At 37.8% G+C, this 22,879-nt stretch overlaps 1 protein-coding gene across 1 annotated transcript in view; it reads right to left on the reverse strand.

Annotated features, from left to right (window-relative positions):
- The window catches only part of LOC117407791 (zinc finger protein 184-like), a 47,762-nt gene that overhangs the window by 19,219 nt on the left and 5,664 nt on the right, over positions 1 to 22,879 (reverse strand). Inside the window, exon 3 of the mRNA XM_059014517.1 lies at positions 220 to 2,156. Coding sequence (XP_058870500.1) covers positions 220 to 2,121 — 1,902 coding nt within the window. The 5' untranslated portion in view covers positions 2,122 to 2,156. The remainder of the gene's footprint in view (positions 1 to 219; positions 2,157 to 22,879) is intronic.

The raw sequence follows: 22,879 nt of genomic DNA on the forward strand, positions 1-22,879 counted from the left end.
CTTCTCTCCAGTGTGACTGCGCTGGTGTGTTTTTAGTGTTCCTGACTGCCTAAAGCTCTCCCCACATTCAACACAATGATACGGCTTCTCTCCAGTGTGAATGCGCTGGTGTTCTTTTAGTGTTCCTGACTGCCTAAAGCTCTCCCCACATTCAACACAGTGATACGGCTTCTCTCCAGTGTGACTGCGCTGGTGTTAATTTAGGTTTCCTGACTCACTGAAGCTCTCTCCACATTCAACACAGTGATACGGCTTCTCTCCAGTGTGAATTCGCTGGTGTTTTTTTAATTTTTCTTTGTCAGTGAAGCTCTTTCCACATTCAATACATTGATATGGCTTCTCTCCAGTGTGAATGCGCTGGTGTATTTTTAGTTTTCCTGACACATTGAAGCTCTTCCCACAGTCAGTACAGTGGTGTGGCTTCTCTCCGGTGTGAATTCTCTGATGTTTTTCTAGTTTTCCTTTGTTAGTGAAGCTCTCTCCACATTCAATACATTGATATGGCTTCTCTCTAGTGTGAAGTCGCTGGTGTGTTTTTAGGTTTCCTGACGCATTGAAGCACTTCCCACATTCAGTACATTGATACGGCTTCTCTCCAGTGTGAATTCGCTGGTGTTTGTTTAGTGTTCCTTTGTCAATGAAGCGCTTTCCACATTCAGTACATTGATACGGCTTCTCTCTAGTGTGAAGTCGCTGGTGTGTTTTTAGGTTTCCTGACGCATTGAAGCACTTCCCACATTCAGTACATTGATACGGCTTCTCTCCAGTGTGAATTCGCTGGTGTTTGTTTAGTGTTCCTTTCTCAGTGAAGCGCTTTCCACATTCAGTACATTGATACGGCTTCTCTCCAGTGTGAAATCGATGGTGTCTTTTTAGGCTTCCTAACACAGTGAAACTCTTCCCACATTCAATACACTGATACAGCTTCTCTCCAGTGTGAATTAGCTGGTGTTTGTTTCGAGTTCCTTTGTCAGTGAAGTGCTTTCCACATTCAGTACATTGATACGGCTTCTCTCCAGTGTGAATTCGCTGGTGTTTTTTTAGGTTTCCTGACGCACTAAAGCTCTTCCCACATTCAGTACATTGATACGGCTTCTCTCCAGTGTGAATTCGCTGGTGTTTGTTTAGTTTTCCTTTCTCAGTGAAGCTTTTCCCACATTCAGTACATTGATATGGCTTCTCTCCAGTGTGAAGTCGCTGGTGTCTTTTTAGGCTTCCTGACGCATTGAAGCACTTCCCACATACAGTACATTGATACGGCTTCTCTCCAGTGTGAAGTCGCTGGTGTCTTTTTAGGACTGCTAACTCACGGAAGCTCTTTCCACATTCAGTACAGTGGTGCGGCTTCTCTCCAGTGTGACTCTGCTGGTGTGTTTTTAGGCTTCCTGGCTTGCTGAAGCTCTGCCCACATTTATTACACTGATGTAATATCTTTGGCCAGGATATATTTTCTGTATCCTTAAACAAGTCAACAGATTCCCCTTCAATGTGGACAGGCTCCAGTTCAGTCTCTTCTTTAATGTGGACAGGCTCCAGTTCAGTCTCTTCTTTAATGTGGACAGGCTCCAGTTCAGTCTCCTCTTTCATGTGCACAGGCTCCAGTTCAGTCTCTTCTTTAATGTGGACAGGCTCCAGTTCAGCCTCTTCCTCTTTAATGTGGACAGGCTCCAGTTCAGTCTCTTCTTCTTTAATGTGGACAGGCTCCAGTTCAGTCTCCTCTTTCATGTGCACAGGCTCCAGTTCAGTCTCTTCTTTAATGTGGACAGGCTCCAGTTCAGTCTCTTCCTCTTTAATGTGGACAGGCTCCAGTTCAGTCTCTTCTTCTTTAATGTGGACAGGCTCCAGTTCAGTCTCTTCTTCTTTAATGTGGACAGGCTCCAGTTCAGTCTCTTCTTTAATGTGGACAGGCTCCAGTTCAGTCTCTTCTTTAATGTGGACAGGCCCCAGTTCAGTCTCTTCTTTAATGTGGACAGACTCCAGTTCAGTCTCTTCTTTCATGTGGACAGGCTCCAGTTCAGTCTCTTCTTTCATGTGGACAGGCTCCAGTTCAGTCTCTTCTTTCATGTGGACAGGCTGCAGTTCAGGCATCTCCTGTTTAATGCAGATAGGTACCAACTCCATCTTTGTTCCTTGGCTTTCACCAGGATAAGGCAGTCCTGAAAGCAGAAAATGAAATGAAGTATTACGATCTGTTCTCTATCGGTGTGTTTACACTTACAGCTCGGACCTGAACTGACTCAGGGTCTGTGAATGTGTGGGTTGTAGTGAGTAGTGAAAGGGTGATGCAGGTGCTCCAGACAAGGACAAACCCAAAGTTCACGGTTCAAGTTCCTTTTTATTTCTTGAACAAAAATTAAATAATAAAGCTGGCTCTACCCAGCAATGGGTATTGCCAGCATCAAAACAAGGGGTTGCAGTCCCTTAATAATAATCACAAAAACCACAAACACAACACAAACACAGTCACGTCTCTGGACAGTGCGTGCTCGTAGTGCAGGTGCGGTGCTGGAAACAGCGATGCTTGATTAAGTGCAGGTGCGGTGAAGTCCGGGTGAATCGCTGGGCCCAGACTGCAGCTCCCAGATTTGCAGTCCATTTATTAAGTGCGTGTCAGGCACGTCAGGTCCAATTTATTTTCACATGCACAGTTAATTTTAGACGTGCTGTTTAAAAATATTTTTTTTCCCCAGTCAAACGGGTTTAAAAGGCCCTGCATATCAACAAAGCACTCATTAGGCATCTCCAGCCCCGCCCCACCCTTTCGTTTGCTATAGCTTTCACATATGCTAATAAATAAATAAATAATAATAATAATAATAATAATAATAATAATAATAATAGTACATACCGATCAATCATCTCCTGATCACTCATTTTATCACCAAACTCCTCAATAACGTGATCCAAGTCATTATTTTATTACTATAACATCTCAAAAAAGCTCTGCAAATGTCCGTAATATTCTCTGTGCGCTGATACAGTATCAGTCAGCTTGTTTCCTTATGATTGCCCCTATCCGATGCCAGGGGCAAGTATGACTATTCATGAGATACGTCCTTTTTTTTATTTTTATCGGCTTGTCTCGGCTCCTGTCGCTCCCACTCGGCCATTGAATGGTTTTCTCGGCTTTTTCCGGAGAAAAAACGACTAGAAACCCGTTATTTGTGTTTTTTTGATGATGTCGGACAGGGTCCGACATTGGACCGGATAGGAATAATTGCAATGTCCGACCAGGTCCGACATAGGACCGCAAAGGGTTAATTATTCTGAGAATGATAAGAGACACACGGTTGCAAAACAAACACAAAGCACTTAACCCTCGCTCCAAACAGTCCTCGTTTCCTCCCATCAACCACAACAAAGGAACCGATTATGACATCACATCCCCCTAAGGTACCCTCAGCCCCGCCCCCTCCGATAGCTAGTTCAATCACGTCTCTTCCAATTCATGAATGAAACTTTGCTTACCGTACTAGGGCGGGGACTCCTGGTACCGTGACGCCATCCCTTTCCTGAATGGCCGGCTTCCGACTGCCCCCGGAATGAACTGCCGAAACATTCAGTACGGGGCACGCAATTCCTGCTGTACAGTGCTCTCACAGGTCGAGAGGGAGATTGTTGATTCAGATTCATTCGTGCTTTGTCACAGGGTCTATCAGATTAAGATTCCTATCATTTGAGCCCCTGTTTACACTTGAGCACAGACCTAGGCTGGCTTTGGCCCCGTATGCGCGCACATAGCCCCTGAACTGCAGTGCGTGCCCGATGACATCATATCAACCACCCCTTGTGTGAAGACATTTCCCCTCCCAGAACACAGAGGCGGAAGTGTTTAAATCAACAGCAAGCCTGTCATTTGTGTGTTTCTACTCCAAGGTGGTCATTCCGTGCCAATTAAGATTTCATTCTGTCATCAGAAATGGAGCGGAGCATTGAGAATTACAGTTATTGACAGTTATTGTCTTCATTTACACATCTGTCTGACAACTCGTCTCACATGGAAATGTAAACAGTAACTCCCATGTATTTTCTTACCCATGACAAGTATTCCAAGGACACAGAGAAAGCAGGCAGGTGGCAGAGCGTTCAGCTTCAGAGCCCCACAGGTGTGGAATGATCTGCCTCGATTTGGAAGGGAGGCACCATCTCCTGCTGCTTTTAACCCTTCCGCTCCGGTGAACATTCTACCTGTTTGAGGTCTGACTGACAGAACGTGACTTTCGACTTGTGTATCAGGATCATTTTACACCAAATTGTTTGATGGCTGCGTAATGTGAAGAAGTTCAACATCAGACAGATCTGACAACTCATCAACACTTTCTGTAATAAAAATTAAAGTTTTCTTTTGGGTCAGTGTGACAGAAACACAGTGATTCTTGGTGGTAAATCTCCCTCTTGACCTGTCAGTGCGATAAGTAGCGAGAACAGAGTTGTACCTTGGACGGGCTGGCCCGACAGTTCTTTCCCAGGGTTCAAGGGCCAGCTAGAAAGGGGGTGGAACTCCGGTTAATTAACTCATTGACCTGGAAGGGAAAAGACGTGGCAGTCGCAGATTGGAGGGGCAGCTGCACTCGTTTACCAAGGGGTCATGTGTGACGGCATGAATGGGGACGGAGAATCGCAATCTGTTCCTTTGCTTTGGTTACGAGAAAATAACCTGGAAGGACCTGTGCAGTATCGTGATAACTTATCATGAGTGTTTTGTTTTGCCTATAATTGTTGGTTGTTGTATTAATAGATGACTAACACATTCCAGAGCTGTTGCCAAGGGCCAGCACAAAACCTGGAACAGCACTGCACTATTGTCACTGATAAACCTGTACAACCCACCACGAGCACTACAGCACGCACCCAGGACTGGTGACCGTGTATTTATATTGTAGGAGGGATACTTGTGTGTTTTATTTGAGACTGCAAACCCGTTATTATTTACCCCGTGCTCTACACATTGCTGTGTATTGCCAGGGATCATTATTTGGTCACCAGACCTGGATTGTTAAAAATAAATGACTTCCAACTGGATTACAAATCTCTGTCTGATAATTACACACCACATCACTCCTGCACCTGTACACTGCAAACCACTTTGCCACAGTCGGTAAGCATTCTTGGTACTGTAAAGCAATTTAGTCTGCTCTCCAGTAATGCTGCACTTTAAAATCATGGTATATACCAGTCGTCTAAACCGAAACCTAAGATACTGAAATGCTGCACCTCATAATAAAATGTATTTCTCTTGGGCTGGGGCTTCAGTGCAATGCATTTTGATTGGACGGTCATCTCTGATGTTTATCCTGTGAATATTTCACGACAGTTGATATTTTGTTTTCTGGTAAGCTTGTACTTGTGATCGCCAAATCTCCAGACAGAGAAAAAAATAAATAAACTAACTCATCTAGCTTTCTGTCTAACTACTTTTGTTTTGAAAGTATATAAAACCATCCCTGATTGGTTGTTGGAGCCTTTGGAGATGTCAGTCATTTGGTAAACAACCAATGGTTGTTTAAAACGCCTTAAAATGGGCGTCTACCGTCACCATGACATCATCGTTCACATGTGAATGATTTATAGCAGCTGTTTTGCTGTTTTTTGGACCAGGTAGGAATGAATAGTCAGATAGTTTTCAAAATGGTTTCATGTGGGTACAACCGGCATTAAAATTTTTGAAAATCCAGTATTGCACCAAATATAGCCTTGCAGCCAAATAATATTTCTCAAGAGCAGTCAAGGATAGCCCTCCTAGTTTAGAGAGCGAGAGTCTCCTTTTCTTTATTCTGGGCTGGGAACCCTCCAGAGAAAACCTACCCCGCAGACAGATTGACAGTTCAGCATCTTCTACTATTAATTCTAATTTTTATCCTGATTATTGGTAGCCTAAAACTTAGTTCCAATCTTCACATAATAAAATGATTTACATGCAAATAAACATTTTCCCATCCAACTAACAGTATGATTTTTCAAGCAGGTAGGTCATTTATTTACAAGTTCCCTAACAATCCAATTATTATATAATGATGTAACTGCTGTCAGCTGCTTTTGTACATGTCAAACTACTGAAACTTACAGAAATATCATTAAAATAGCACTTTCACCCTTTGCAGGAAATGAAATCACCAAGCAAATTTTCAGAAACTCGCTCATATCACTAACAATCTTATGTGTAGACATTATTCTTGAAATGTTTCTTTGTAATGGCTTATCCCACAAGGTTGAGATTAAATGTTGGGGCCATTTACAAAAAATGCATATTAAATACAGAACAGTAAAACATTGCAATACAACCGCCTATTATAATCCTGTTGAGTGCTTGAAACACTGATGAAAGTCATTCTACACATCATATATTATTATTACTACTATTATTATTATTATTATTATTATTATTATTATTATTATTAATTCTAAGCTCTCTGCATAAATCAGTGACCATCAGGACAAAGCTAAACGAAAGCCAGAGAGTGTTTCACTTTACAACACAACGGAGTATGGTGTGGATGTACTTGATCAAATAGCACGGCAGTATTCTATCAAAGGTGGTTCTCGCAGGTGGCCTGTGGCTGTTTTTTTTATGTTTTGGACCTGGCTTTTGTTTTGTACAAGGAGTGCACCGGGAACACAATCTCCCGGAGGAACTTCATTCTGCAGCTAGCCCTGGAGCTGCGGCAGAAACATTTTGATCAGAGAAGTGTAATCCGGTTTGCAAATGCCCCTCAACCTTCAGCCAGCGCTGCACCCACTGGCACACGGAGGAAAAGACAAGGCCAGGCTGCTAAATGCAACAGAAACAAAACACTGGAAGCCTGCGCCCGTTGTGAACAGGCAGTCTGTGGCACATGCACTGGTAAAGTTGAACAGTGTGTTTTCTGTGTGGATTGTACTAATTAGACAGCTGTAATAGATGTGCCTTTGAACTCTGTTTCCCTCAAAGCGCATTCATGTCGCTTGTTATGTTATATTTTTGTTTTATTTTTAGAACTAGTTATTTATTTTTTATAATTTTGTATGTGCATACAACTTTCTACACCTGTTTACACAGTAGTTTATTGTGTAATGTGTATTACAGTTTTCATATTTATGTATATGTGATATACAGTGTTTTTGCTGTGCAAATGTTATATATGGTGTTCATAAATAAAAATATGAAGTTGTATCCGATTGTTTTTCATTTTCATATCGAAGCTGTTTTAAAATAGACGCCAAATGAACCTTTCGGCGGTTCAAGTGTTAATCTGAAAATGCACAAAACTCAAAACTGACTTGTTTCACATAACTTTGTTAATTCATTGCCACATCTGTTTATAGTTATTTTCTGCATTCAAGACTGAAATGATTGCAGATGTGTTATTTTAAATAGGAGATTGTGAACAAGATGGCTTGCAGTGCATGACTTCAGACCAGAAACACAAAACCAAAACAAACAGGTACTGGCGGGGCAACACTGAAACGCTACGGCATTCAGTTCATTTATTAAACAATAGGAAATAAAAGACTTAAACAAACACAAAACAAAAGGAACCACACACGTATCGTGCTGGTTTTCAGCCAGCACGTATTTTATACTCTGGCCGAGGGGTTAACTAGCTGTTAATTAATTATTACCCCTCGGCCACAGTCTGCACGAGTTTAATAAGGATGCGTGACTGTCAGCTAGTTAAATAATCAGTAGCTGATCAGTCACGCATCCTCACGAGGTTTTTAAAATACAAAATACAAAACAATAACAAATAATGGCAGCGGCTTTTCATCCGCACCGCAAACAAGAATACAAATAATAATATAACCAAAGAGCACTCATCTCTATTAATAATACAAATAATAATAATATAAACAAAGAGCACTCATCTCTATTAATAATACAAATAATAATAATATAAACAAAGAGCACTCATCTCTATTAATAATACAAATAATAATAATATAAACAAAGGGCACTCATCTCTATTAATAATACAAATAATAATAATATAACCAAAGGACACTCATCTCTATTAATAATACAAATAATAATAATATAAACAAAGAGCACTCATCTCTATTAATAATACAAATAATAATAATATAACCAAAGGACACTCATCTCTATTAATAATACAAATAATAATAATATAAACAAAGAGCACTCATCTCTATTAATAATACAAATAATAATAATATAAACAAAGGGCACTCATCTCTATTAATAATACAAATAATAATAATATAACCAAAGGACACTCATCTCTATTAATAATACAAATAATAATAATATAAACAAAGAGCACTCATCTCTATTAATAATACAAATAATAATAATATAACCAAAGGACACTCATCTCTATTAATAATACAAATAATAATAATAATAATATAACCAAAGGGCACTCATCTCTATTAATAATACAAATAATAATAATAATATAACCAAAGGACACTCATCTCTATTAATAATACAAATAATAATAATAATATAACCAAAGGGCACTCATCTCTATTAATAATACAAATAATAATAATAATATAACCAAAGGGGACTCATCTCTTTTCTTTTTTTCCTCTACAACAAAAAAAACTTTATTTGCAGCAGATGTTTTATGGCAAAAAATTCAGAGTATAAAGTAATGTGCTGACAGTCATGAAGTGCTGCAGTAATTCACAGTATAAAGTAATGTGCTGACAGTCATGAAGTGCTGCAGTAATTCACAGTATAAAGTAATGTGCTGACAGTCATGAAGTGCTGCAGTAATTCAGAGTATAAAGTAATGTGCTGACAGTCATGAAGTGCTGCAGTAATTCAGAGTATAAAGTAATGTGCTGACAGTGATAAAGTGCTGCAGTAATTCAGAGTATAAAGTAATGTAGTGACAGTCATGAAGTGCTGCAGTAATTCAGAGTATAAAGTAATGTGCTGACAGTCATGAAGTGCTGCAGTAATTCAGAGTATAAAGTAATGTGCTGACAGTCATGAAGTGCTGCAGTAATTCAGAGTATAAAGTAATGTGCTGACAGTCATGAAGTGCTGCAGTAATTCAGAGTATAAAGTAATGTAGTGACAGTCATGAAGTGCTGCAGTAATTCAGAGTATAAAGTAATGTACTGACAGTCATGAAGTGCTGCAGTAATTCAGAGTATAAAGTAATGTGCTGACAGTCATGAAGTGCTGCAGTAATTCAGAGTATAAAGTAATGTGCTGACAGTCATGAAGTGCTGCAGTAATTCAGAGTATAAAGTAATGTAGTGACAGTCATGAAGTGCTGCAGTAATTCAGAGTATAAAGTAATGTGCTGACAGTCATGAAGTGCTGCAGTAATTCAGAGTATAAAGTAATGTAGTGACAGTCATGAAGTGCTGCAGTAATTCAGAGTATAAAGTAATGTGCTGACAGTCATGAAGTGCTGCAGTAATTCAGAGTATAAAGTAATGTAGTGACAGTCATGAAGTGCTGCAGTAATTCAGAGTATAAAGTAATGTGCTGACAGTCATGAAGTGCTGCAGTAATTCAGAGTATAACGTAATGTGCTGACAGTCATGAAGTGCTGCAGTAATTCAGAGTATAAAGTAATGTGCTGACAGTCATGAAGTGCTGCAGTAATTCAGAGTATAAAGTAATGTAGTGACAGTCATGAAGTGCTGCAGTAATTCAGAGTATAAAGTAATGTGCTGACAGTCATGAAGTGCTGCAGTAATTCAGAGTATAAAGTAATGTGCTGACAGTCATGAAGTGCTGCAGTAATTCAGAGTATAAAGTAATGTAGTGACAGTCATGAAGTGCTGCAGTAATTCAGAGTATAAAGTAATGTGCTGACAGTGATGAAGTGCTGCAGTAATTCAGAGTATAAAGTAATGTGCTGACAGTCATGAAGTGCTGCAGTAATTCAGAGTATAAAGTAATGTGCTGACAGTCATGAAGTGCTGCAGTAATTCAGAGTATAAAGTAATGTAGTGACAGTCATGAAGTGCTGCAGTAATTCAGAGTATAAAGTAATGTGCTGACAGTCATGAAGTGCTGCAGTAATTCAGAGTATAAAGTAATGTAGTGACAGTCATGAAGTGCTGCAGTAATTCAGAGTATAAAGTAATGTGCTGACAGTCATGAAGTGCTGCAGTAATTCAGAGTATAAAGTAATGTGCTGACAGTCATGAAGTGCTGCAGTAATTCAGAGTATAAAGTAATGAAGTGCTTCAGTAATTCAGAGTATAAAGTAATGTACTGACAGTCATGAAGTGCTGCAGTAATTCAGAGTATAAAGTAATGAAGTGCTTCAGTAATTCAGAGTATAAAGTAATGTACTGACAGTCATGAAGTGCTGCAGTAATTCAGAGTATAAAGTAATGAAGTGCTTCAGTAATTCAGAGTATAAAGTAATGTACTGACAGTCATGAAGTGCTGCAGTAATTCAGAGTATAAAGTAATGAAGTGCTACAGTAATTCAGAGTATAAAGTAATGTACTGACAGTCATGAAGTGTTGCAGTAATTCAGATTATAAAGTAATGTGCTGACAGTCATGAAGTGCTGCAGTAATTCAGAGTATAAAGTAATGTAGTGACAGTCATGAAGTGCTGCAGTAATTCAGAGTATAAAGTAATGTGCTGACAGTCATGAAGTGCTGCAGTAATTCAGAGTATAAAGTAATGTAGTGACAGTCATGAAGTGCTGCAGTAATTCAGAGTATAAAGTAATGTAGTGACAGTGATGAAGTGCTGCAGTAATTCAGAGTATAAAGTAATGTGCTGACAGTCATGAAGTGCTGCAGTAATTCAGAGTATAAAGTAATGTAGTGACAGTCATGAAGTGCTGCAGTAATTCAGAGTATAAAGTAATGTGCTGACAGTCATGAAGTGCTGCAGTAATTCAGAGTATAAAGTAATGTAGTGACAGTCATGAAGTGCTGCAGTAATTCAGAGTATAAAGTAATGTACTGACAGTCATGAAGTGCTGCAGTAATTCAGAGTATAAAGTAATGTGCTGACAGTCATGAAGTGCTGCAGTAATTCAGAGTATAAATTAATGTAGTGACAGTCATGAAGTGCTGCAGTAATTCAGAGTATAAAGTAATGTAGTGACAGTGATGAAGTGCTGCAGTAATTCAGAGTATAAAGTAATGTAGTGACAGTCATGAAGTGCTGCAGTAATTCAGAGTATAAAGTAATGTACTGACAGTCATGAAGTGCTGCAGTAATTCAGAGTATAAAGTAATGAAGTGCTTCAGTAATTCAGAGTATAAAGTAATGTACTGACAGTCATGAAGTGCTGCAGTAATTCAGAGTATAAAGTAATGAAGTGCTTCAGTAATTCAGAGTATAAAGTAATGTACTGACAGTCATGAAGTGTTGCAGTAATTCAGATTATAAAGTAATGTGCTGACAGTCATGAAGTGCTGCAGTAATTCAGAGTATAAAGTAATGTAGTGACAGTCATGAAGTGCTGCAGTAATTCAGAGTATAAAGTAATGTGCTGACAGTCATGAAGTGCTGCAGTAATTCAGAGTATAAAGTAATGTAGTGACAGTCATGAAGTGCTGCAGTAATTCAGAGTATAAAGTAATGTAGTGACAGTGATGAAGTGCTGCAGTAATTCAGAGTATAAAGTAATGTGCTGACAGTCATGAAGTGCTGCAGTAATTCAGAGTATAAAGTAATGTAGTGACAGTCATGAAGTGCTGCAGTAATTCAGAGTATAAAGTAATGTGCTGACAGTCATGAAGTGCTGCAGTAATTCAGAGTATAAAGTAATGTAGTGACAGTCATGAAGTGCTGCAGTAATTCAGAGTATAAAGTAATGTACTGACAGTCATGAAGTGCTGCAGTAATTCAGAGTATAAAGTAATGTGCTGACAGTCATGAAGTGCTGCAGTAATTCAGAGTATAAATTAATGTAGTGACAGTCATGAAGTGCTGCAGTAATTCAGAGTATAAAGTAATGTAGTGACAGTGATGAAGTGCTGCAGTAATTCAGAGTATAAAGTAATGTAGTGACAGTCATGAAGTGCTGCAGTAATTCAGAGTATAAAGTAATGTAGTGACAGTCATGAAGTGCTGCAGTAATTCAGAGTATAAAGTAATGTGCTGACAGTCATGAAGTGCTGCAGTAATTCAGAGTATAAAGTAATGTAGTGACAGTCATGAAGTGCTGCAGTAATTCAGAGTATAAAGTAATGTGCTGACAGTGATGAAGTGCTGCAGTAATTCAGAGTATAAAGTAATGTACTGACAGTCATGAAGTGCTGCAGTAATTCAGAGTATAAAGTAATGAAGTGCTTCAGTAATTCAGAGTATAAAGTAATGTACTGACAGTCATGAAGTGCTGCAGTAATTCAGAGTATAAAGTAATGAAGTGCTTCAGTAATTCAGAGTATAAAGTAATGTACTGACAGTCATGAAGTGTTGCAGTAATTCAGAGTATAAAGTAATGAAGTGCTTCAGTAATTCAGAGTATAAAGTAATGTAGTGACAGTCATGAAGTGCTGCAGTAATTCAGAGTATAAAGTAATGTAGTGACAGTGATGAAGTGCTGCAGTAATTCAGAGTATAAAGAAATGTGCTGACAGTCATGAAGTGCTGCAGTAATTCAGAGTATAAAGTAATGTAGTGACAGTCATGAAGTGCTGCAGTAATTCAGAGTATAAAGTAATGTGCTGACAGTCATGAAGTGCTGCAGTAATTCAGAGTATAAAGTAATGTAGTGACAGTCATGAAGTGCTGCAGTAATTCAGAGTATAAAGTAATGTAGTGACAGTCATGAAGTGCTGCAGTAATTCAGAGTATAAAGTAATGTGCTGACAGTCATGAAGTGCTGCAGTAATTCAGAGTATAAAGTAATGTAGTGACAGTCATGAAGTGCTGCAGTAATTCAGAGTATAAAGTAATGTACTGAAAGTCATGAAGTGCTGCAGTAATTCAGAGTATAAAGTAATGTAGTGACAGTCATGAAGTGCTGCAGTAATTCAGAGTATAAAGTAATGTGCAGACAGTGATGAAGTGCTTCAGTAATTCAGAGTATAAAGTAATGTAGTGACAGTCATGAAGTGCTGCAGTAATTCAGAGTATAAAGTAATGTGCTGACAGTGATGAAGTGCTTCAGTAATTCAGAGTATAAAGTAATGTACTGACAGTCATGAAGTGCTGCAGTAATTCAGAGTATAAAGTAATGAAGTGCTTCAGTAATTCAGAGTATAAAGTAATGTACTGACAGTCATGAAGTGCTGCAGTAATTCAGAGTATAAAGTAATGAAGTGCTTCAGTAATTCAGAGTATAAAGTAATGTACTGACAGTCATGAAGTGTTGCAGTAATTCAGAGTATAAAGTAATGTGCTGACAGTCATGAAGTGCTGCAGTAATTCAGAGTATAAAGTAATGTAGTGATAGTCATGAAGTGCTGCAGTAATTCAGAGTATAAAGTAATGTGCTGACAGTCATAAAGTGCTGCAGTAATTCAGAGTATAAAGTAATGTGCTGACAGTCATGAAGTGCTGCAGTAATTCAGAGTATAAAGTAATGAAGTGCTTCAGTAATTCAGAGTATAAAGTAATGTACTGACAGTCATGAAGTGCTGCAGTAATTCAGAGTATAAAGTAATGAAGTGCTGCAGTAATTCAGAGTATAAAGTAATGTGCTGACAGTCATGAAGTGCCGCAGTAATTCAGAGTATAAAGTAATGTGCTGACAGTCATGAAGTGCTGCAGTAATTCAGAGTATAAAGTAATGTGCTGACAGTCATGAAGTGCTGCAGTAATTCAGAGTATAAAGTAATGTGCTGACAGTCATGAAGTGCTGCAGTAATTCAGAGTATAAAGTAATGTAGTGACAGTCATGAAGTGCTGCAGTAATTCAGAGTATAAAGTAATGTGCTGACAGTCATGAAGTGCTGCAGTAATTCAGAGTATAAAGTAATGTGCTGACAGTCATGAAGTGCTGCAGTAATTCAGAGTATAAAGTAATGTAGTGACAGTCATGAAGTGCTGCAGTAATTCAGAGTATAAAGTAATGTGCTGACAGTCATGAAGTGCTGCAGTAATTCAGAGTATAAAGTAATGTGCTGACAGTCATGAAGTGCTGCAGTAATTCAGAGTATAAAGTAATGTAGTGACAGTCATGAAGTGCTGCAGTAATTCAGAGTATAAAGTAATGTACTGACAGTCATGAAGTGCTGCAGTAATTCAGAGTATAAAGTAATGTGCTGACAGTCATGAAGTGCTGCAGTAATTCAGAGTATAAAGTAATGTAGTGACAGTCATGAAGTGCTGCAGTAATTCAGAGTATAAAGTAATGTGCTGACAGTCATGAAGTGCTGCAGTAATTCAGAGTATAAAGTAATGTACTGACAGTCATGAAGTGCTGCAGTAATTCAGAGTATAAAGTAATGTGCTGACAGTCATGAAGTGCTGCAGTAATTCAGAGTATAAAGTAATGTGCTGACAGTGATGAAGTGCTGCAGTAATTCAGAGTATAAAGTAATGTGCTGACAGTCATGAAGTGCTGCAGTAATTCAGAGTATAAAGTAATGTGCTGACAGTCATGAAGTGCTGCAGTAATTCAGAGTATAAAGTAATGTAGTGACAGTCATGAAGTGCTGCAGTAATTCAGAGTATAAAGTAATGTGCTGACAGTCATGAAGTGCTGCAGTAATTCAGAGTATAAAGTAATGTAGTGACAGTCATGAAGTGCTGCAGTAATTCAGAGTATAAAGTAATGTGCTGACAGTCATGAAGTGCTGCAGTAATTCAGAGTATAAAGTAATGTGCTGACAGTCATGAAGTGCTGCAGTAATTCAGAGTATAAAGTAATGAAGTGCTTCAGTAATTCAGAGTATAAAGTAATGTACTGACAGTCATGAAGTGCTGCAGTAATTCAGAGTATAAAGTAATGAAGTGCTTCAGTAATTCAGAGTATAAAGTAATGTACTGACAGTCATGAAGTGCTGCAGTAATTCAGAGTATAAAGTAATGAAGTGCTTCAGTAATTCAGAGTATAAAGTAATGTACTGACAGTCATGAAGTGCTGCAGTAATTCAGAGTATAAAGTAATGAAGTGCTTCAGTAATTCAGAGTATAAAGTAATGTACTGACAGTCATGAAGTGTTGCAGTAATTCAGATTATAAAGTAATGTGCTGACAGTCATGAAGTGCTGCAGTAATTCAGAGTATAAAGTAATGTAGTGACAGTCATGAAGTGCTGCAGTAATTCAGAGTATAAAGTAATGTGCTGACAGTCATGAAGTGCTGCAGTAATTCAGAGTATAAAGTAATGTAGTGACAGTCATGAAGTGCTGCAGTAATTCAGAGTATAAAGTAATGTAGTGACAGTGATGAAGTGCTGCAGTAATTCAGAGTATAAAGTAATGTGCTGACAGTCATGAAGTGCTGCAGTAATTCAGAGTATAAAGTAATGTAGTGACAGTCATGAAGTGCTGCAGTAATTCAGAGTATAAAGTAATGTGCTGACAGTCATGAAGTGCTGCAGTAATTCAGAGTATAAAGTAATGTAGTGACAGTCATGAAGTGCTGCAGTAATTCAGAGTATAAAGTAATGTACTGACAGTCATGAAGTGCTGCAGTAATTCAGAGTATAAAGTAATGTGCTGACAGTCATGAAGTGCTGCAGTAATTCAGAGTATAAATTAATGTAGTGACAGTCATGAAGTGCTGCAGTAATTCAGAGTATAAAGTAATGTAGTGACAGTGATGAAGTGCTGCAGTAATTCAGAGTATAAAGTAATGTAGTGACAGTCATGAAGTGCTGCAGTAATTCAGAGTATAAAGTAATGTACTGACAGTCATGAAGTGCTGCAGTAATTCAGAGTATAAAGTAATGTGCTGACAGTCATGAAGTGCTGCAGTAATTCAGAGTATAAAGTAATGTAGTGACAGTCATGAAGTGCTGCAGTAATTCAGAGTATAAAGTAATGTGCTGACAGTGATGAAGTGCTGCAGTAATTCAGAGTATAAAGTAATGAAGTGCTGCAGTAATTCAGAGTATAAAGTAATGTACTGACAGTCATGAAGTGCTGCAGTAATTCAGAGTATAAAGTAATGAAGTGCTTCAGTAATTCAGAGTATAAAGTAATGTACTGACAGTCATGAAGTGCTGCAGTAATTCAGAGTATAAAGTAATGAAGTGCTTCAGTAATTCAGAGTATAAAGTAATGTACTGACAGTCATGAAGTGTTGCAGTAATTCAGAGTATAAAGTAATGAAGTGCTTCAGTAATTCAGAGTATAAAGTAATGTACTGACAGTCATGAAGTGCTGCAGTAATTCAGAGTATAAAGTAATGTGCTGACAGTGATGAAGTGCTGCAGTAATTCAGAGTATAAAGTAATGTGCTGACAGTGATGAAGTGCTGCAGTAATTCAGAGTATAAAGTAATGTGCTGACAGTCATGAAGTGCTGCAGTAATTCAGAGTATAAAGTAATGTAGTGACAGTCATGAAGTGCTGCAGTAATTCAGAGTATAAAGTAATGTACTGAAAGTCATGAAGTGCTGCAGTAATTCAGAGTATAAAGTAATGTAGTGACAGTCATGAAGTGCTGCAGTAATTCAGAGTATAAAGTAATGTGCTGACAGTGATGAAGTGCTTCAGTAATTCAGAGTATAAAGTAATGTACTGACAGTCATGAAGTGCTGCAGTAATTCAGAGTATAAAGTAATGTAGTGACAGTCATGAAGTGCTGCAGTAATTCAGAGTATAAAGTAATGTACTGACAGTCATGAAGTGCTGCAGTAATTCAGAGTATAAAGTAATGAAGTGCTTCAGTAATTCAGAGTATAAAGTAATGTACTGACAGTCATGAAGTGCTGCAGTAATTCAGAGTATAAAGTAATGAAGTGCTTCAGTAATTCAGAGTATAAAGTAATGTACTGACAGTCATGAAGTGTTGCAGTAATTCAGAGTATAAAGTAATGTAGTGACAGTCATGAAGTGCTGCAGTAATTCAGAGTATAAAGTAATGTGCTGACAGTCATAAAGTGCTGCAGTAATTCAGAGTATAAAGTAATGTAGTGACAGACATGAAGTGCTGCAGTAATTCAGAGTATAAAGTAATGTGCTGACAGTCATGAAGTGCTGCAGTAATTCAGAGTATAAAGTAATTGCTGACAGTCATGAAGTGCTGCAGTAATTTAGAGTATAAAGTAATGTAGTGACAGTCATGAAGTGCTGCAGTAATTCAGAGTATAAAGTAATGTGCCGACAGTCATGAAGTGCCGCAGTAATTCAGAGTATAAAGTAATGTGCTGACAGTCATGAAGTGCTGCAGTAATTCAGAGTATAAAGTAATGTGCTGACAGTCATGAAGTGCTGCAGTAATTCAGAGTATAAAGTAATGTGCTGACAGTCATGAAGTGCTGCAGTAATTCAGAGTATAAAGTAATGTGCTGACAGTCATGAAGTGCTGCAGTAATTCAGAGTATAAAGTAATGTGCTGACAGTCATGAAGTGCTGCAGTAATTCAGAGTATAAAGTAATGTGCTGACAGTCATGAAGTGCTGCAGTAATTCAGAGTATAAAGTAATGTAGTGACAGTCATGAAGTGCTGCAGTAATTCAGAGTATAAAGTAATGTGCTGACAGTCATGAAGTGCTGCAGTAATTCAGAGTATAAAGTAATGTAGTGACAGTCATGAAGTGTAATTCAGAGTATAAAGTAATGTGCTGACAGTCATGAAGTGCTGCAGTAATTCAGAGTATAAAGTAATGTGCTGACAGTCATGAAGTGCTGCAGTAATTCAGAGTATAAAGTAATGTGCTGACAGTCATGAAGTGCTGCAGTAATTCAGAGTATAAAGTAATGTACTGACAGTCATGAAGTGCTGCAGTAATTCAGAGTATAAAGTAATGAAGTGCTTCAGTAATTCAGAGTATAAAGTAATGTACTGACAGTCATGAAGTGCTGCAGTAATTCAGAGTATAAAGTAATGAAGTGCTTCAGTAATTCAGAGTATAAAGTAATGTACTGACAGTCATGAAGTGCTGCAGTAATTCAGAGTATAAAGTAATGAAGTGCTTCAGTAATTCAGAGTATAAAGTAATGTACTGACAGTCATGAAGTGTTGCAGTAATTCAGAGTATAAAGTAATGTGCTGACAGTCATGAAGTGCTGCAGTAATTCAGAGTATAAAGTAATGTAGTGATAGTCATGAAGTGCTGCAGTAATTCAGAGTATAAAGTAATGTGCTGACAGTCATAAAGTGCTGCAGTAATTCAGAGTATAAAGTAATGTGCTGACAGTCATGAAGTGCTGCAGTAATTCAGAGTATAAAGTAATGAAGTGCTTCAGTAATTCAGAGTATAAAGTAATGTACTGACAGTCATGAAGTGCTGCAGTAATTCAGAGTATAAAGTAATGAAGTGCTGCAGTAATTCAGAGTATAAAGTAATGTGCTGACAGTCATGAAGTGCCGCAGTAATTCAGAGTATAAAGTAATGTGCTGACAGTCATGAAGTGCTGCAGTAATTCAGAGTATAAAGTAATGTGCTGACAGTCATGAAGTGCTGCAGTAATTCAGAGTATAAAGTAATGTGCTGACAGTCATGAAGTGCTGCAGTAATTCAGAGTATAAAGTAATGTAGTGACAGTCATGAAGTGCTTCAGTAATTCAGAGTATAAAGTAATGTAGTGACAGTCATGAAGTGCTGCAGTAATTCAGAGTATAAAGTAATGTAGTGACAGTCATGAAGTGCTGCAGTAATTCAGAGTATAAAGTAATGTGCTGACAGTCATGAAGTGCTGCAGTAATTCAGAGTATAAAGTAATGTACTGACAGTCATGAAGTGCTGCAGTAATTCAGAGTATAAAGTAATGTGCTGACAGTCATGAAGTGCTGCAGTAATTCAGAGTATAAAGTAATGTAGTGACAGTCATGAAGTGCTGCAGTAATTCAGAGTATAAAGTAATGTAGTGACAGTCATGAAGTGCTGCAGTAATTCAGAGTATAAAGTAATGTGCTGACAGTCATGAAGTGCTGCAGTAATTCAGAGTATAAAGTAATGTGCTGACAGTCATGAAGTGCTGCAGTAATTCAGAGTATAAAGTAATGTAGTGACAGTCATGAAGTGCTGCAGTAATTCAGAGTATAAAGTAATGTGCTGACAGTCATGAAGTGCTGCAGTAATTCAGAGTATAAAGTAATGTGCTGACAGTCATGAAGTGCTGCAGTAATTCAGAGTATAAAGTAATGTAGTGACAGTCATGAAGTGCTGCAGTAATTCAGAGTATAAAGTAATGTGCTGACAGTCATGAAGTGCTGCAGTAATTCAGAGTATAAAGTAATGTAGTGACAGTCATGAAGTGCTGCAGTAATTCAGAGTATAAAGTAATGCAGTGACAGTCATGAAGTGCTGCAGTAATTCAGAGTATAAAGTAATGTGCTGACAGTCATGAAGTGCTTCAGTAATTCAGAGTATAAAGTAATGTACTGACAGTCATGAAGTGCTGCAGTAATTCAGAGTATAAAGTAATGAAGTGCTTCAGTAATTCAGAGTATAAAGTAATGTGCTGACAGTCATGAAGTGCTGCAGTAATTCAGAGTATAAAGTAATGTACTGACAGTCATGAAGTGCTGCAGTAATTCAGAGTATAAAGTAATGAAGTGCTTCAGTAATTCAGAGTATAAAGTAATGTACTGACAGTCATGAAGTGCTGCAGTAATTCAGAGTATAAAGTAATGAAGTGCTTCAGTAATTCAGAGTATAAAGTAATGTACTGACAGTCATGAAGTGCTGCAGTAATTCAGAGTATAAAGTAATGAAGTGCTTCAGTAATTCAGAGTATAAAGTAATGTACTGACAGTCATGAAGTGTTGCAGTAATTCAGAGTATAAAGTAATGTGCTGACAGTCATGAAGTGCTGCAGTAATTCAGAGTATAAAGTAATGTAGTGATAGTCATGAAGTGCTGCAGTAATTCAGAGTATAAAGTAATGTGCTGACAGTCATAAAGTGCTGCAGTAATTCAGAGTATAAAGTAATGTGCTGACAGTCATGAAGTGCTGCAGTAATTCAGAGTATAAAGTAATGTGCTGACAGTCATAAAGTGCTGCAGTAATTCAGAGTATAAAGTAATGTACTGACAGTCATGAAGTGCTGCAGTAATTCAGAGTATAAAGTAATGAAGTGCTGCAGTAATTCAGAGTATAAAGTAATGTGCTGACAGTCATGAAGTGCCGCAGTAATTCAGAGTATAAAGTAATGTGCTGACAGTCATGAAGTGCTGCAGTAATTCAGAGTATAAAGTAATGTGCTGACAGTCATGAAGTGCTGCAGTAATTCAGAGTATAAAGTAATGTGCTGACAGTCATGAAGTGCTGCAGTAATTCAGAGTATAAAGTAATGTAGTGACAGTCATGAAGTGCTTCAGTAATTCAGAGTATAAAGTAATGTAGTGACAGTCATGAAGTGCTGCAGTAATTCAGAGTATAAAGTAATGTAGTGACAGTCATGAAGTGCTGCAGTAATTCAGAGTATAAAGTAATGTGCTGACAGTCATGAAGTGCTGCAGTAATTCAGAGTATAAAGTAATGTACTGACAGTCATGAAGTGCTGCAGTAATTCAGAGTATAAAGTAATGTGCTGACAGTCATGAAGTGCTGCAGTAATTCAGAGTATAAAGTAATGTACTGACAGTCATGAAGTGCTGCAGTAATTCAGAGTATAAAGTAATGTAGTGACAGTCATGAAGTGCTGCAGTAATTCAGAGTATAAAGTAATGTGCTGACAGTCATGAAGTGCTGCAGTAATTCAGAGTATAAAGTAATGTGCTGACAGTCATGAAGTGCTGCAGTAATTCAGAGTATAAAGTAATGTAGTGACAGTCATGAAGTGCTGCAGTAATTCAGAGTATAAAGTAATGTGCTGACAGTCATGAAGTGCTGCAGTAATTCAGAGTATAAAGTAATGTGCTGACAGTCATGAAGTGCTGCAGTAATTCAGAGTATAAAGTAATGTAGTGACAGTCATGAAGTGCTGCAGTAATTCAGAGTATAAAGTAATGTGCTGACAGTCATGAAGTGCTGCAGTAATTCAGAGTATAAAGTAATGTGCTGACAGTCATGAAGTGCTGCAGTAATTCAGAGTATAAAGTAATGTAGTGACAGTCATGAAGTGCTGCAGTAATTCAGAGTATAAAGTAATGTACTGACAGTCATGAAGTGCTGCAGTAATTCAGAGTATAAAGTAATGTGCTGACAGTCATGAAGTGCTGCAGTAATTCAGAGTATAAAGTAATGTAGTGACAGTCATGAAGTGCTGCAGTAATTCAGAGTATAAAGTAATGTGCTGACAGTCATGAAGTGCTGCAGTAATTCAGAGTATAAAGTAATGTGCTGACAGTCATGAAGTGCTGCAGTAATTCAGAGTATAAAGTAATGTGCTGACAGTCATGAAGTGCTGCAGTAATTCAGAGTATAAAGTAATGTAGTGACAGTCATGAAGTGCTGCAGTAATTCAGAGTATAAAGTAATGTACTGACAGTCATGAAGTGCTGCAGTAATTCAGAGTATAAAGTAATGTGCTGACAGTCATGAAGTGCTGCAGTAATTCAGAGTATAAAGTAATGTGCTGACAGTCATGAAGTGCTGCAGTAATTCAGAGTATAAAGTAATGTAGTGACAGTCATGAAGTGCTGCAGTAATTCAGAGTATAAAGTAATGCAGTGACAGTCATGAAGTGCTGCAGTAATTCAGAGTATAAAGTAATGTGCTGACAGTCATGAAGTGCTGCAGTAATTCAGAGTATAAAGTAATGCAGTGACAGTCATGAAGTGCTGCAGTAATTCAGAGTATAAAGTAATGTGCTGACAGTCATGAAGTGCTGCAGTAATTCAGAGTATAAAGTAATGTGCTGACAGTCATGAAGTGCTGCAGTAATTCAGAGTATAAAGTAATGTGCTGACAGTCATGAAGTGCTGCAGTAATTCAGAGTATAAAGTAATGTACTGACAGTCATGAAGTGCTGCAGTAATTCGGGGTGCACCGATAAAGATTTTCTTGTCCGATGCTGATAGTCGATGGTTCTCTGTCCATATCGACCGATGCCGATAATAACAGACAGTGCATGTAAGCTATTGTAAACTACTAGAACAAGACCCAGGGCCAAATTGAAACTGTTTTACAATTATGAATGTTAAAATGAACAGGTATTGTTTACGTGTTGCATTTACTTCAGAAAATGAATACAAAGAATAACGAAGTATTATACTGTGTGCTGGACAGCAATTTATACATTTGTTTTACAACAGTCACACAAAAATAACATTTTGCATTTGTACTAGTAAAAATATACAATGTGACATTAATTTGTATAGCCACTTGCTGTCTAGCATTGCGTATCATAACCTCTACCTGTACTGTACAGTAGAAAAGAAACACAGTCTGGCAATGTGAACTACAGCAGCGGCCGTTCCATTCTTATTGTAAGCATACACTGCTTCAAAATGAAGCACAGCTTAAACTGTTCACTTCATCAAAAACAAAAAGATCTCATGAAAATAACCGCTTACAAAATTCAGACAAACTTGAATTAGTTACTGAACAAGACAGCACAGTAATCAATTACAGCTTCAAAAAGCCACAGAATACACCCGCACCCAATGAGATTGAGCAAGATACACAATTACTAATAATAATAATAATAATAATAATAACAATTTTAAACCATCAGTGTTATTTAGGATTCAACCTATTTTTTTTTTTTAAAGCATCAGAATAATATTCTACTCGCAGTCCATCGCTGGATTTAATGCAGCATCAAGTCTGTTCTGCTGCACACAACTCGCTATCCTATTGTTGTCTTCAGATATTAAAAATCCAAACACGGCTCTTTTGAGACTTATTTACTGCAGGGTGATCACACGTTACACAGCACTGGTAAAATGAGTGTCTCAATGTTCTTGCATCATTAGTAAGCATGC

This window comes from Acipenser ruthenus, chromosome 48 (assembly GCF_902713425.1).
Source record: "Acipenser ruthenus chromosome 48, fAciRut3.2 maternal haplotype, whole genome shotgun sequence".
Lineage (NCBI taxonomy): Eukaryota > Metazoa > Chordata > Actinopteri > Acipenseriformes > Acipenseridae > Acipenser > Acipenser ruthenus.